Source organism: Microtus oregoni, unplaced genomic scaffold (assembly GCF_018167655.1).
Source record: "Microtus oregoni isolate MIOR12 unplaced genomic scaffold, Mior012 000032F_ref0000030, whole genome shotgun sequence".
NCBI lineage: Eukaryota > Metazoa > Chordata > Mammalia > Rodentia > Cricetidae > Microtus > Microtus oregoni.
Window position 1 is genome coordinate 16,307,782 of NW_024543091.1, and position 14,283 is coordinate 16,322,064.

General features: G+C 35.2%; 1 protein-coding gene across 1 annotated transcript in view; it reads right to left on the reverse strand.

The window, feature by feature from the left end:
• The window catches only part of Adam10 (ADAM metallopeptidase domain 10), a 103,773-nt gene that overhangs the window by 48,118 nt on the left and 41,372 nt on the right, over nt 1-14,283 (reverse strand). Inside the window, exons 3-4 of the mRNA XM_041679534.1 lie at nt 13,429-13,547; nt 9,691-9,849 (exon numbers count right to left, since the gene is read on the reverse strand). Of these exons, the coding sequence (XP_041535468.1) occupies nt 9,691-9,849; nt 13,429-13,547 (278 nt within the window). The remainder of the gene's footprint in view (nt 1-9,690; nt 9,850-13,428; nt 13,548-14,283) is intronic.

Below are 14,283 nucleotides of genomic sequence, written 5' to 3' on the forward strand. Positions count from 1 at the left end.
TCCTAAAATAATCTAACAAATAATATCTACTGAGCATTTTACCTTCTCTATTGAAAAAAGATGAGTTAATACATTTACATACATAAACACATCTATTTGTAACAATGTATACAATTACATATACTTGATAGTAGAGGGAGTTCCCAGTCTTCATACAGTAGTCAAATAGGTACCAGTATTCAGAGTATACCAGACTGCCCATATGAGCTACCACCAGCAGGAATTGAGGGGAAGTCAGTAGAAACTTAACAGAACCAATATCCAACAGGTTGTCTGTCATGCCTAAGTGAAAAGGCAGCCTAGAATTACCATAAAACTGCCTTGCTACTACATCACTGTGAAAAGATTACAACTATCTATAATCAAAAGAGTATGTTTTTATAAAAACAGCTACTCTAAAGTCCATCACCTGGCAAAGGTCAAGAGCATTTTTACCTTTATCATGGAGTTAAGGACAACCTACTGTTAGAAAGAAAATCATCTCCCCCTGTCCATTTCAATAAGCACTCAGGGCTATATACCATTTTCTGTCTTGGATTAGTTAAAAGAAAAAAACAGCTGTTAGATTATAGATATTTATGTATGTATATATATATTTATATGTGTGTGTATGTATATATGTATAATATATGTTTGTGTGTGTGTGTGTGTGTGTGTGCAGATTCCTGTGGCCTCTGCAGCCCTCAAAGTCACGTCCCTTTATTTCTTCTTCTAAGATCTTGATTCACTCTTACTTCCATCACTCATTATAATTCTTTGAAACTACAACATCCATGTTGATGATCTCTCTGGAATATATAGATCTTTTCCCTAGTCTACATTCCTACTTTTGAACTTTCTCATGACTGATAACCAACCCCTTTACAACCTCAACTTTCAGTATCCTATCTTCTGTCCACCATTGCCTATCTAGACAATCCCTCTAGACCCATGAATCATTCAAAAACAATAAACTCTTTTAACACACCAACACCTACCATCCTGTGCACTCTCATAAGAGAGTTTCCTCCTGTGTATTTCTTTTATATGTCACCAAGGATAATAATTATCACTGCATTCACCTGTAACTTCTTTGTCCCTACCCTACTTCCTTGACTCCCAACCAAATTTCTTTTAAATTCAATTCTTTACCTATATACCCCTGGTAACAAAGACTATTCTCATTCAAAAGTCATAACCTGTAGCCATAGCTTTAACTTACCAACACAGCCTGGAACCTCCAATCCATTCTGAAATCTGTTTTCAGTTTCACTAGCATACAGTTAGCAAGAGGCAAACCTTATTTGGTACAGATCATAAAACTGATCCTGCAAACTTCTTGAACTCTGGAAGTGACTTCAATAATCAATGGGAAAAACTGTAACTGTTCTAATGTTTAAATGTCAAAAGGCTAAAACTTCCTACTGTTATCAATGCACATAAAATGAAAAACAATAAAGGTATATTTAATAAACTGTAATTTTAAAATAAAAAGTGTTTAAACATTTAGTGTTTTATTTCTTTGTACTATATATATATATTTATTTTTTGTTTGTTTGGTTGGTTTTTTTGGGACATGGTTTCTCTGTGTAACACCCCTAGTTGCCCTGGAACTAGCTCGGGTAGACCAGGCTGGCCTCGAACTCACAGAAATCCACCTGTCTCTGCCTCTCGAGTGCTGGGATTAAAGGTGTGCACCACTAGCGCCTGGCTCTGTAAATTATATTTTATGTAAGATAAATACATAAATTATTCTGAAATCTTTTTAGGGTAAAATTCCAAAGCAACAAAACACTGTTATATATTTCAAATTCTGCAACAAAACACTGTTATATATTTCAAATTCTGTCAGCACAAAATTTCATGACAGGAAAAGGACAAAGGCCAAGCACAAAAATTTTTCTGTATACTTCTAAAATTTCTAAGAGACTATTTTCCCTGGCTACCACATTAACTACAAAAATGGACAATGACATTTTCTCTCTAAAATTACTAACAATATAATCCTCATTTCTAGAAAAAGCCTTTGTTCAACTAATGAATAAGCCCCCATTGAGATGCAAAATCATAGGATGCACTGCGGTTCCCTGAAAATGCCAAACAGCGATTCTTTCAAAAGAATGAGCAATGAGTGGAGAACATTAGCCAGTTTAAAACAAAGATGGCTTTAGAGTTCCTGCCTTTTCTCCAGTTCCTCTGCATACAAACCGCTTGCTTTTGTTTTGTTGTAGGAAGCACAAATATAAATAACACATACACACATACACACGTACACTAAGGCACCACCTAAGAGAGGAAGTAAGTAGTTGACTTTCAATTATCCACTCTGCTAAGGCAGGATATTTACAGTTTGAGTTATCTGGCCCGTACCACCAGTCACAAAACACCCACTTCAGCACCTCTATGTAGTTAATTAAGGTCTAGGGTTCACCATAGCTCTCTAATAGACAAGAGCAGTTCTAAAATCTGATAATAAGCTATTGATCAACAAATCCAATCAAATAATGCAATCCTTAATATGAACTGAATTTAAAATACAATAACTCCACAGACAGATAATTATATGAAAACTATTGCCATATTATGGGACATGTTCCTTAACTAAGAAAATTTCCATTTACTCCAAAGTTTCCCAAATAGCAAGGACCAAGAGAAAAAAAAAAAGGACCAAGAGAAGAAAGGATGAAGAATGTGAAGGTAGGGAAGGACTCCAAATGCTTCTCTTCAATTCCAATGGACAGGGCTCCTTTTCTCACCAACCCCACTCCCAGTTTAGGAGACATGGGGAAGGTGGAAAGAGCAGCACACATGTCACTCTTCTCCCAGGAAACAGGTGAGAGAGCTGACTCAAGCACATCCTTCCTTCCTCTGGCTTTTGGAACAAAGGGCTAGGGTTGGCAGGGAGGCTCATGGGAATCAGAACAACGGGGAAAATGCTGTTGTATTGTGACCAATTATAAACAGAATCACTAGATTCTGAAATTTAAAAGGATGGAACTTTGCAGTAATCCACCACTGTGTACAATGACCTAAGGAGAAGATCAGCCATTCAAATAATGTAAATTAAGAAATGAAGTAATCATTAAACTTGCTAAAGAAGTATTTGCTGAAGGCCTGGCCACCTATTATGCTCAAAGGCAGTGGAAAAAACCTAGCAGGAATTAGGTCACTAAAAGCAAGCACTGAAGAAGTATCATCCAAGGCCTTTCCTATCACTGTCTCTCTGGATTCCCAGAGGACATAAGGTAAACAGTATTCACAGACTCCTCACCATGATACATTCACTGTTGCCACCAGAGGCCCAACAGGACAAACCATTGACTGAACTCCAGAACAAAAGATAAACCTAAATCCTTCCTCTTAAAGTTTTTTCTTTCTTTTTTTTTTAAATCTGAAGTAGCAGTACAAAACTAACAGAGAACCTGTGAATTGTAAAATTTACAACTGAAACACAGTATGTCCATCTTTGCTACTTGGGACAGCACACCTGTCCACAGCGGTAAGTGGGTGCCTCTAAGACAAAGCCAATATGTGGCTCATGGTTTGTTTTTGTTTTTCTTTTTTCTTTTATTTTCTCAAGTTCACAAGCTGTAGCAAGTAAAAACATATATATATATATATATATATATATATATATATATATATATTGTTGCAAGCTGGTAACAGTTTCTGTAATCACAGACTCTTTTCTCTGGCAGTCTAGAGAAGACCTCTAGTCTTAAGGTTCAAATTCAATGTCACAAACCCCAGGAAACTAAATTCAACTAAGGATTCCTGGGTTTGTTCCACTCTCAGTAAGTTACAGTATTAGATTTTTGTTTTTATTTCATTTTTTTATTTTTTACTTTATTTTATTTTATTTTTTGAGACAGGATTTCTTTTTCTTCTGTGTAACAGCACTGGCTGTCCTGGAACTCACTCTGTGAACCAGGCTGGCCTCAAACTCACAGAAGCTGGCCACCGGCCTCTGCCTCCCAAGTGCTGGGACTAAAGGTTTACATCACCACACCTGGTGTACATTCTTTCACTAAGTGAGAATTCACTTTCAAGATGTATTTTTTGAGACAATATTTCCTGTTTTACATTCATAAACCAATATAGCTGAATTTAATTTTTCCATTCAACAGCTGGTTTCTATGTCTCTTTCTCAAAGACATCTATCATGCAGACATATATTTAAAAAAACAAAACAACTCTTCAATAGCCTCCTACTGGTTTTCATGCTACCAACAATGACTAGAAATCATCTACCATTTCTAAGTGAGTTCTCCAAAAAGCATTTTTTAAATTTCTATTTTTACAGACTATTATAAAAGACACAATCAAAATAGGATCCAGCAGAACTTGCCCAAAACACATAAGGCACCTGCTCTTCCAGAAAGCTTAAACCAATGTGTGCTACTATTTCCCAGAGCTGCATCAACTTACTTGTCAATACTCCAAAAGAAAACACTGATCTTTAAAATGAACAGTTGTAAGATTTGAAGATCTTTTGAATTTAGTCTTCTTACTACCAAATCAAATGTTCACAAACATTTCACCACATTGTACTGAAAACTACACTTGAAATTATACCCAACTATAATATCTAGATTGTACAATAAGTTAATTTCTGCTCTTCTTGTTGATATTATTTATTTATTCAAGACGGGGGTCTCGTTATAAAGTTCAGGCTATCCTGGAAGTCACTATGTAGTCCAGTCTGGCCTCAAATTCTCAACCCTCCTGCCTCAGTCTCCTGAATTCTAGGCTACAGATGTGAGCCATCAGGCCCACTAATTTATTCCTTTTGTAAAATAAATACTGTAAAATAGAAAAGTGAAACAGTTCGCAGAAGAAAAAAATTCAATGTCAATTCCTAGAGTTGTTTTATGACAGATCTTTGATGTTTTTAAACCATCATATGCTTCTGAAATGAGGCATTATAGATCACTGCAGCTATACTTTATTTTATAATTAAAGATATAAATACATACAGACATATATGGTAACAAATCAGAAAAGGTCTTGATCTAAAATTTTCTTAACAAGTTCTACTTGTATAGTTTCTGATTGAATAAGCCTTTTTAAATTTTTGTTTGTGTGTTGTAATTTGGTTTTTGTTTTATTGTTTTGGTTTTTTTTTTTTTTTTTAAAAGACAGGGTATAGTTCTGTTGCCCTGGCTAGCCAGAACTCCCTATGAAAAACAGGCTGAACTTCAAAATTGGAATCTTCAGAACTTGCATCACCTATGTGTTGATATTGCAGATGTTCCTCATACCCTTGGCTTCTTTTGATCTAATTTTTAACTAAATTAGATTTCTAATTAACTATAGCTTTTAAAAATAACTGCCATTTTTTCTGGCTTTCTCAATTTTTCCACCTGTAAAACGGTTGGAGAAATTTATATCTCCCCAGGTGAGCGAGGGGACACACACAACGAAAAAGCACCTCCATCTATCTAACACTAACCATCACACCTGCCTAGGATTGTGTGTACCTCAATGCACAAAAAATTTTGAAAGTTAAAAACATTCTCTAATGTTTTATATTTGTTCCAAATACTTTTATTGTGCCTATGTTCAATATTTAAAACCAAAACAAAACAAAAGCTATAAATTAAATCATGTAGTAGAAAGATAACTAATACCCTTGCTCACAAAGTTCCAACATCACTATTTCCCATAACTTGTCTATCTTAGCTTGTCACAACTCAATAAATGCAAGATTTCCAAATTCCACACTAGCCCTATGTATGGCTAGTAGAATACTTTAAAGGTAATCCTCAGAAATTTGTGTTATAAAAGTGACATTACAATCTGACATCATAAAATATTAACAGTGCTAGTAATCTCACTGATACCACCATCTCATGGTGACACAAAAGACCAGGAAAGCATAGTCACCAATAAAACTCAATTGTGCCAACAATTTCAAAAACATATATGGAATTAACTAATTCCTGTTTATTCACTTTCCAGATTGTTTGCTTGATGTTTGAGACACATTTTCATGTAGTTTGGGCTGGTCTTGCACTTGCTGAAGATGACTTTGAATTCTGATTCTCCTGCCTCCATCTAGCATTTGCTGAGATGACAGGCATGGTGTGTCACCACATCTGACTTATAACTGATATTTTAAAAGTATTAAAAGCAACATACTGAAGCCTCCACAAATAAACCTTCTACATGAATGAAGTCCATCTTTAAATTGTAAAACAAAGTTGTAAGTATCTTAACTTTTAAGTTCATGAAATTATGTGCCTTCTCACTGAAACACAAGAAAAAGGTAGGTACATATAGCTATAGCTAACACATGCTTGAGAGCAGGGGCACCTACATTCCTAAGAGACACAGGCAAAATTCCATATACAGGAAAATAGATAATAAATAAATCTAAATGGAAAAGTAAACCAAACATTCTCTACATAGCTTCATACACTTAATTAAAAGGTGTTTTTAATTCAGAGTTTAAGTATTATTATGAAAATATAACAAGAAAAACTGACTTAGACCTTTGCCTCAGAGTACATGAAAGGCCCCAATAGGGAAATAGTCAAGCATTCCAAAGATGAACACATATCAAAATTACTATTAGAGTTTACCAGGCAGTGTTTTTTTCTTCAAAATAAGCAGGCAGAGAACTAAGTATTTAAGTAAGTATTTGTATCTTGTCATAACTGTAATACTAGGAGAGAGTGTTTTCACTGCTGCAATAAAGAACGGAGCATATATGACTCCTGAATTGGTACCTGATGTAGTGATCAGCATCACATCCAGGTGTGTATCAAAGTACCTGGAGAGGCTACTCAGTGTTTCTGCTGAAAAAGCATCAGCTAATGTTCTCCTGAACAACAACATCATTTTCTACATGGATTGACATCTATACCAAGAGATCCAAAAACAGTATTCAGAAAGTATAGCTAAATTCTAATCAAAACCTTTATATAAGTTCACTTATACACAGCCACAGTATATAAACAATCATATAGCACTTCAGTTGTGAAAATAAATTACTGGCACTAAGATAATTATGTGAAATAATAACATGCATCAAAGAATATACCCTTTCTTCTCATTAGTTAAAAAAACAGCAAGAGGACAGATTTTGGTCTAATGGGAGTGAGGAAAGTGGAGATAATGTATAGCTCAATGAAAACAGTAAAAAGAAAAGATTTCGGTCAAACACAGCAATAGATGCAAATGTGTAATTTGGGGAGGGGTGCAGATTTCAGAAAAGCCCCAGAAATCCTAGTAGCAAAAGATAATAAGGATTTACAGTTTCTTCCCATGGGCACATGGTACAGAAGATGGTGTCCATAAGTCAGATAGGACTCCAAGTCTTCCTTTCCTCACCTATAAAGTTTGCCTATACCTCACAGAGCTACTGAGGATGAAATAATTAACACACATAAAGAATTTTATACAGTGTCAAACAACATTAAACAACAACTACCCTTCTTACTAATGCTGCTTCTTTTAGGATCACCAATACCCAGGGTCAACTAAAAGTAAGTTTACATGTCCATTCCCTAGAATGGGAATAAGTAAACTACAGTTTGCAAGAGAAGTAAGTCCAATTCTGTATTTTTGTTTGGTATGCTTGCTAGAGGTGGTTTTTATACTGTGTGTGATACATATCTGTGTGTGTGTGTGGGGGGGGGGGGTTACGCATGTGTACAGGTGTGTGTGTCATAGCCAAAACTGGATACTGAGTGTCTTCCTGATCGCTCTCCACATTATTTATGAGTCAAAGTCTCCTGGTGAACCTGAAGCTCGCCAATTCTGGATAGTCTAGCTAGCCAGCTTGTTCTGGGAATTCCATCTCTACCTCCCAGATGCTGTTGTTACACCTGTCTGGCTTTTATGTGGGTAATGGGATAGCTTTCACACTTGTGTTACAACCATTTTTATCCACTAAACCATCTCTCCTGTTCCAACAACTCTGTTTTTAATATGAATAAAGTTTAAAATGCATTGTATGAGAACAAAACCAATTCATTTTATTGTAAAAAGTGATGAAAACATTTTATAAACTTTTACATATTGACATCAGTACATTTCCACGTAACAGAGAAGTTATAAGCAAAATTATCTTAAACGTACTACATCTTAAAACCACTACTGATATCTACTAAGAAATGTTGACATAAACAAGATATTTGGAAGTTATGGTAAGACATAACAAGAGGTAAATGTAAAGAAAAACACAGAACCTATGTACACCAGAGACTGACAGGAGGAAGAAAACAGGAGGGAGAAGCCATCTGAGGAATTGTAAGAAGCACAAAGACACAGCAAAGACACTGGCACCAATAGAGAAGCACACAGCAGGACAGCCACAGTAACACAGCGAGAACCAGCAACCTATCTAATCACTCAGCCCAACTTCCTTATCCAGAAAGGCCTAATTTAAGTCTGAAGGCACTTGCTAGGGAACAGATGTCAACATTTTATTAGAAATTTTCTGCTTCACAGATAAGTGTTACTTGAATATTAAAGAAGCAAAAACCACAGAACTTGCATTTGTAAAACAATACATTGTGATAGTGGAGATAAAAACCGCAAAAAGACTAAATTAATAAGAAAATCTTAAGGAAAAGCACAAGCCCAGTAAAGGAAAATTCTGTCAGCAGAAAAAAAAAGCAAAGGAATCCACATTCTTACTTATGGAGGAGGGCTGTAGCTTGGTGGCCAAAAGAAAAATAATAAGGGCTTGGAATACGAGGAGGTGAAGTGGGAAAGGTATCAAATAAGGATGACTAAAAACACAAGCAAGCAGTATTAATAAATTCAAGAGACAGCAAGCAACAACAGTAAGGACATCTGTAAGTAAACCTGGGCTATCCTCCCATCAGAATCAACAGGCTGTTTGGTCAATAGAAGTAAAGAAACTGTCAGAGCTAATGGAGCAAAATAAGCAAAATAATTCACTTCTGCCAGCATATTACTAAGCATGAGAATGAATTATGGATAATAAATTTCTATCTGTAGAAAAGAAAATGAAACCAGGAGGAAGCTGCCAAGTCAAGAAAACAGGCAAAACTAGAAAAATTAGCCTAGATACCTTAAAAAGAAAGAAAAGTATTCAAGATGCATAGAAATTACAGGAATGTGTTTCTGTGTTATTTTAATGGCATATTCTCATAATTGGATAACCATGGAAACACAGAAAATGACAGAATTTAAATATAAAATCTAAATGAATTTTCTATCCTTAAACATAGAAAAAGAATTATCCCAACAAATCCATGGTAAGATTGGAGTCTTACCAAGCTGTGGTCAAGTCAATGTTTCAAGATTCTAAAAAGAAGTACTTAGTGGATGTAAAAATTTTAAAAATCCCATAATAGTACACAAATATTCATACAGAAATTGATATAAGAAATATGACATTATTGTTCCTTCAGCAAGCCACAGACACAGATGTTACGTTGTAATTAAGTAGACCGGCTGATACCAGAACTGATTGCCAGTTCAAGTTGATTTGGTTGATTCACAGTTCAAACAGAATCAGTTGTTTTGTATCAACAGAGATGACTGGCCTGTGCTGACAACTGCCATACCACATAGAATCTTTATTTACTAAATGGAGACTGCTTATTAAGCTCTAGTTGTTTAACCTGAATAAGTTTAGGAAAGAAAACAGCTCAGGCTACACTTGTCTCCGCATAGTCAGGAGGACTCCTAGGCCTTTGCAAAGATCACCTGGTACAAAATGGGAGTACTTACTAATATCATCTTCATGATAAATAACAGAGTGAAACGGCAGAATCCGGTCTTTAATATATCTCTCTGCTGGCTCAATATAAAACGTGCCGCCACGAGTCTGGATGAAACCTTCAAATCTTCCATCAATGACAGACCCATGACTAAAACTTCCTTCTTCACCTATTGACAAACGCAACAAATTCTTGAAATTTTAACTTGCACATTCTGCTTTTTTTTTTAAGTCATTCTTACATTTTTTTGCAAATATTCTGAGTACAAAATGTACTGGAAAATTAGTTTTCACAAAAATATACGAAGCTATTTTGAGGTATGAATAGCAATCAGTATGTAATTGAAACAGACAGTTATGTACTCAACAATGAAAATGGAATGTCTGTCATGATGGTCAAATCCTAGCACCTCGCACAGACAGACATGCAGACAGCAGTAACTCAATAACCAGTACATTAACTTACACTGTGAAAAGCAAGCAGACCCTTTAATAAACTATGTATTCCAGAATAAAGATACTCAAAGTACCTTTTGAAACTTTTCCTAATTTGTCACAAGTGAAACGGACCTTCTAGCTTGACACTACAGTTTTTAGCCTCGTTGTCACCTACAGATCTTACAAATAGATTTTTAAATAGAAAAAAGCCAAGTAGTTCAGAAGTAATAATTTAAACAAAAGCATTTCTACAATCTTGTTTAAAACACTGGACTTTGTTAAGCCAGATGTAGTATCTCACATCTACATTACCACTGCTCAGGAACCTGCCTTGTCAAGTGAAAATGAACTGCATGCTGAAAATTAAGTCAGCTTGGGAGATGAGCGACATTTTGTCTTTTAAAAAAAGGTATTGGACAGATTGGTAATACTATCTCACTATTCTCTAATGAGAGAAATAACAGCAAAGGGGGGAGTATTTTTAGTTCTATCTAAATATAATCACAAAATCTAAGTACCAAAATTAAATGAGATAGAAGCATACATTTTGCTTTGCTTCACTTTGTTTGCTCTGAGGGTTCTGAATTCATGACCTCCCATGTGCTAGGCAAGCATTCTACCTCTGAGCCATGTCTACAGCCACCACCAGCCATTCTGGTTTGTTTAGAGATAGCATCTTGACTATGTTGCTTAGGTTGGCCTCAAACTCCCCCTACCTCAACCTCCCAAATAGCTGATACTACAGACACATGCCTTTAAAGATGGGATTTAAAGTTAAATTTATCAAAGCTTGGGATAGGACTTGAAATAAGTCTGAACACTACTAGCAACAATTACAAGATCCAAAATTTTATTTTTAAAAAATTTTTCTTTCACTAAAAACAAATTTTCTGGGCTCAAAACCAAGCATTACAAGGAGGGGAGGAAGAGAAAAGGAGACGCGATGAAAGGAAAGAGAAAGGAAAGTAGAGAAGAGGTAAGGGAAGAAAAAGGAAAGAAAGGGGGAAGAAAGATAAAAGAGAGGTAGGATAGGTTAGGAAGTGAGGGAAGGAGAGAGAAGAAGAAGGGAGGGGAGGGCAATGGGGAAGAGAAAGGGAGGAGAGAGGAGGAGAGGGAGAGGGAGAAATGAAAGAAGAAAAAAGAAGGAAAGGGAATGACAAGATTGGACTCAACTCACAGGATGTTCTGTAATTCTGAGGTCATCTGTCCCTGATGCATGCTAAGTAAATACTCTACCCATGTGAAATATCCCTAGATTCAGTCTCTCACAATTTCTAAGTTACAGGTTAACATTAGTTGATTTTCAATTAATCACAAACTGTTAAGATTTTTTTTGTTTTTGTTTTGTTTTGTTATTTTTTGTTTGAGACTGTGTGTTATGTCCTGAACTCATACTCCTCTTGCCTATGCCTCCAGAGTACCAGAACTACAGCTATGTGCCATCAAATCTAATCCTCCAAGACATATATATTTTAAATGACATCATGTTTCTCTACAAACTCACTTATATTTTTACTTTTGATGACCATTACCTACCAAAGAGGGAAGAGTTTGCCCAGTAAGACAACTGATAAAGAAAGTAAGAGAACACTAAAAACAGCCAGAAAAATACTTTCCTTTGGCTATGATTACAAGACTGCAAAAAACCTAAAATTTAGTAACTTGGGTTAGTTTTTAGGTAAATATAAAAATGTCTCATTTATCTAGTAAAATAAAAAATTAAAAGCTCTTCTTTAAGCATTTAATTTTTCAAAATGTTATAACTTTGGGCAAAAAAAACTCATTTACTGAAGAAAATTTTGACTGCTCAAACTCAATAATTGAGTACTGTCTTTAGTAATTATTAATGGAAAGTTATAATAGCCTAGAAGACTAAATTACTTTAGCCATATGACTTCCTTGTCTGTTTGTCCCACTTTGCTGACATGAACTTCCTGTTGGGCTAAGTATGTGCCTGTGCCTCCCAGCAACTATGTAAATTGGTGAGAGCTATTTGTTACAAGTGTCAAGAAAGACACATGGATTTTAGAAAGGAAGGACCTGGGAAATCATTTTTAGGTGATTTTATTGCATTGTTTTATGCTAAAATGATCTCTGCTACCAGTTTCCTTTTAGGTTTTTCAATTTTTTTTTCATCTTTTTAAAAAATATTTAAATAAAACCTGGAAATCACTGTTAATTTCTTCCCTGAAAAATTAGAATGTTATAAAAATCATTGAAATTTTTTTGAAAATTCTGAATGTGGGGGTTCATGCCTGCAGTCCTATCCCTTAGGAAACAGGTATGAGGATTGCTAGTTCCAGGCCAGCCTAGAATACATAACAAGATATTGTCTCAAAAACAAACAAACAAGTGGCTGAAACAATTGGAAACTCTTATCACTTGGAAGAACCAAGAGTCAAAGAGTTATAGATTTCAGAAGTGGCACAACATATAATTCACTATTAAACATCATGTAAAGTGGGTTCATAAATGACTTCGTTTTCAAAGACCATTTTCCTATATAATATGCTCTATTTCCTCAGGTTTTGTTTTGAAAACAAAAGAATTTAATTAACTAAACTAATTAATTTTTAAAATTTAATTAACTATTTTAGTTAATTAATTTTTTTAAACCCACAAAATTCCCTACATGCCTTGGGCATGGGAATACTGGGCTCAAAGGCAGGCGAGACAGGTGACTATGTATAGTTCTCATCTCTGCTGGGGCTTGTGTCTCTGCTGCATGCGGTGGTCCAGTCTATGGAAACGTGCAGAAGGGATATACACCAACAGTCGGACATCTTGAATTTCGTTTGTTTTTGTTTTACCAAAGTTGGAAATACATTAAGATAAGTTTTAACAGGGTTTATCTGAGCAAGGGGCATTAGGGACAGAAGTACTTAGGGAAAGACTGGCCTTCTCAAGAGACAACTAGTCCCCTAGACTATCTTGTGATAAATATTGCACTGACAGTCACCTGGGATCAGAGGCCAACCTCTTCTTGCCTTTCTCATAGGTGCATTACTCCTGTCCAGAATTCACCCTCAGGTACAAAGTTGAACAAGGAACCAGAGAAGCAGTGGATTGCTTTCTCAGTCGTCTCTGTATCTTTAAGGAAAAGGTCCCTGGCCAACAGATCTTAAGGATCTGAGAGTCTTCTAGAATTCTTGATACTCTGGACAATCAAATGACAAGACATTCTTTCTCTGCCACTTTCTTCCCTCTCATGATTTATGCAACCTTTTCTTAAATATCTGTCTATATTTATAATATATGTTGCCTTTTGTAGAAAAAAAATCAAAGGAAAGTCTGATAAAGGTCCAACTTACCATAAATATGTCCAGTGTAAATATGAGAGGTATCATAATCAAGTACTTTATTTGATGTTTCTACTTTAAATTCATCACTAAAAAGGGAAGTGTCCCTCTTCATTCGTAGGTTGAATTGTCTGCAAAATGAGACAGGAAAAGAAATTAAAAGGACCCAATCTTAAATGATTTCTTTTACTGTTAAAAAAAAAAGTACACAAAACAAGGACTGTGTCATACAATTTGTCTATTTGGGAAATATATATATATATATATATTTATATTTATATATTTTTATAAATATGAAGTCTCACCAGGCCAGGTGGGACTATAAAATGATACTTTGTCTCAAAATAAAACTAAATTAAATTATAAATTCTGCCTATCTTGTGAAATTGCTTTAAGGATTAGAGATTATAATGTAATGTAGCACACGCTTGGCCTGCAGGAAATGTGAGTAAATGGCAACAACTTAACTCTCATTACTAACTTTTTCCATAATTGCTACAGAAGTCTGCACACAGCAGGATTCCTACCCCTGATCTTTATGACAAATATAACAAAGTGGACTGCTACAGCTTATCTTCTCAAGCACATTTTGAATAGTAGAAAAGGAAGGAAACTTTTCGTTTAAAACACATTACAAATTTGCACCATAGTCATTATACTTGTCTGTGATATAAAAAAAGCGGTATAATATCTGCTTAAGAAAACTGATCAAAAGAATCAGTGGCAGTGACTTCTAGTATAGGAATTATTCTTCTAGAATTCATATGCATTCTTGTATATAATGAAATGACCTCTAGTACAATAGACTACAACAAACTGGCCTTTGTCTCCATTTCCTGTGGCAAAGCCCTTAAAACTCTGGGATCT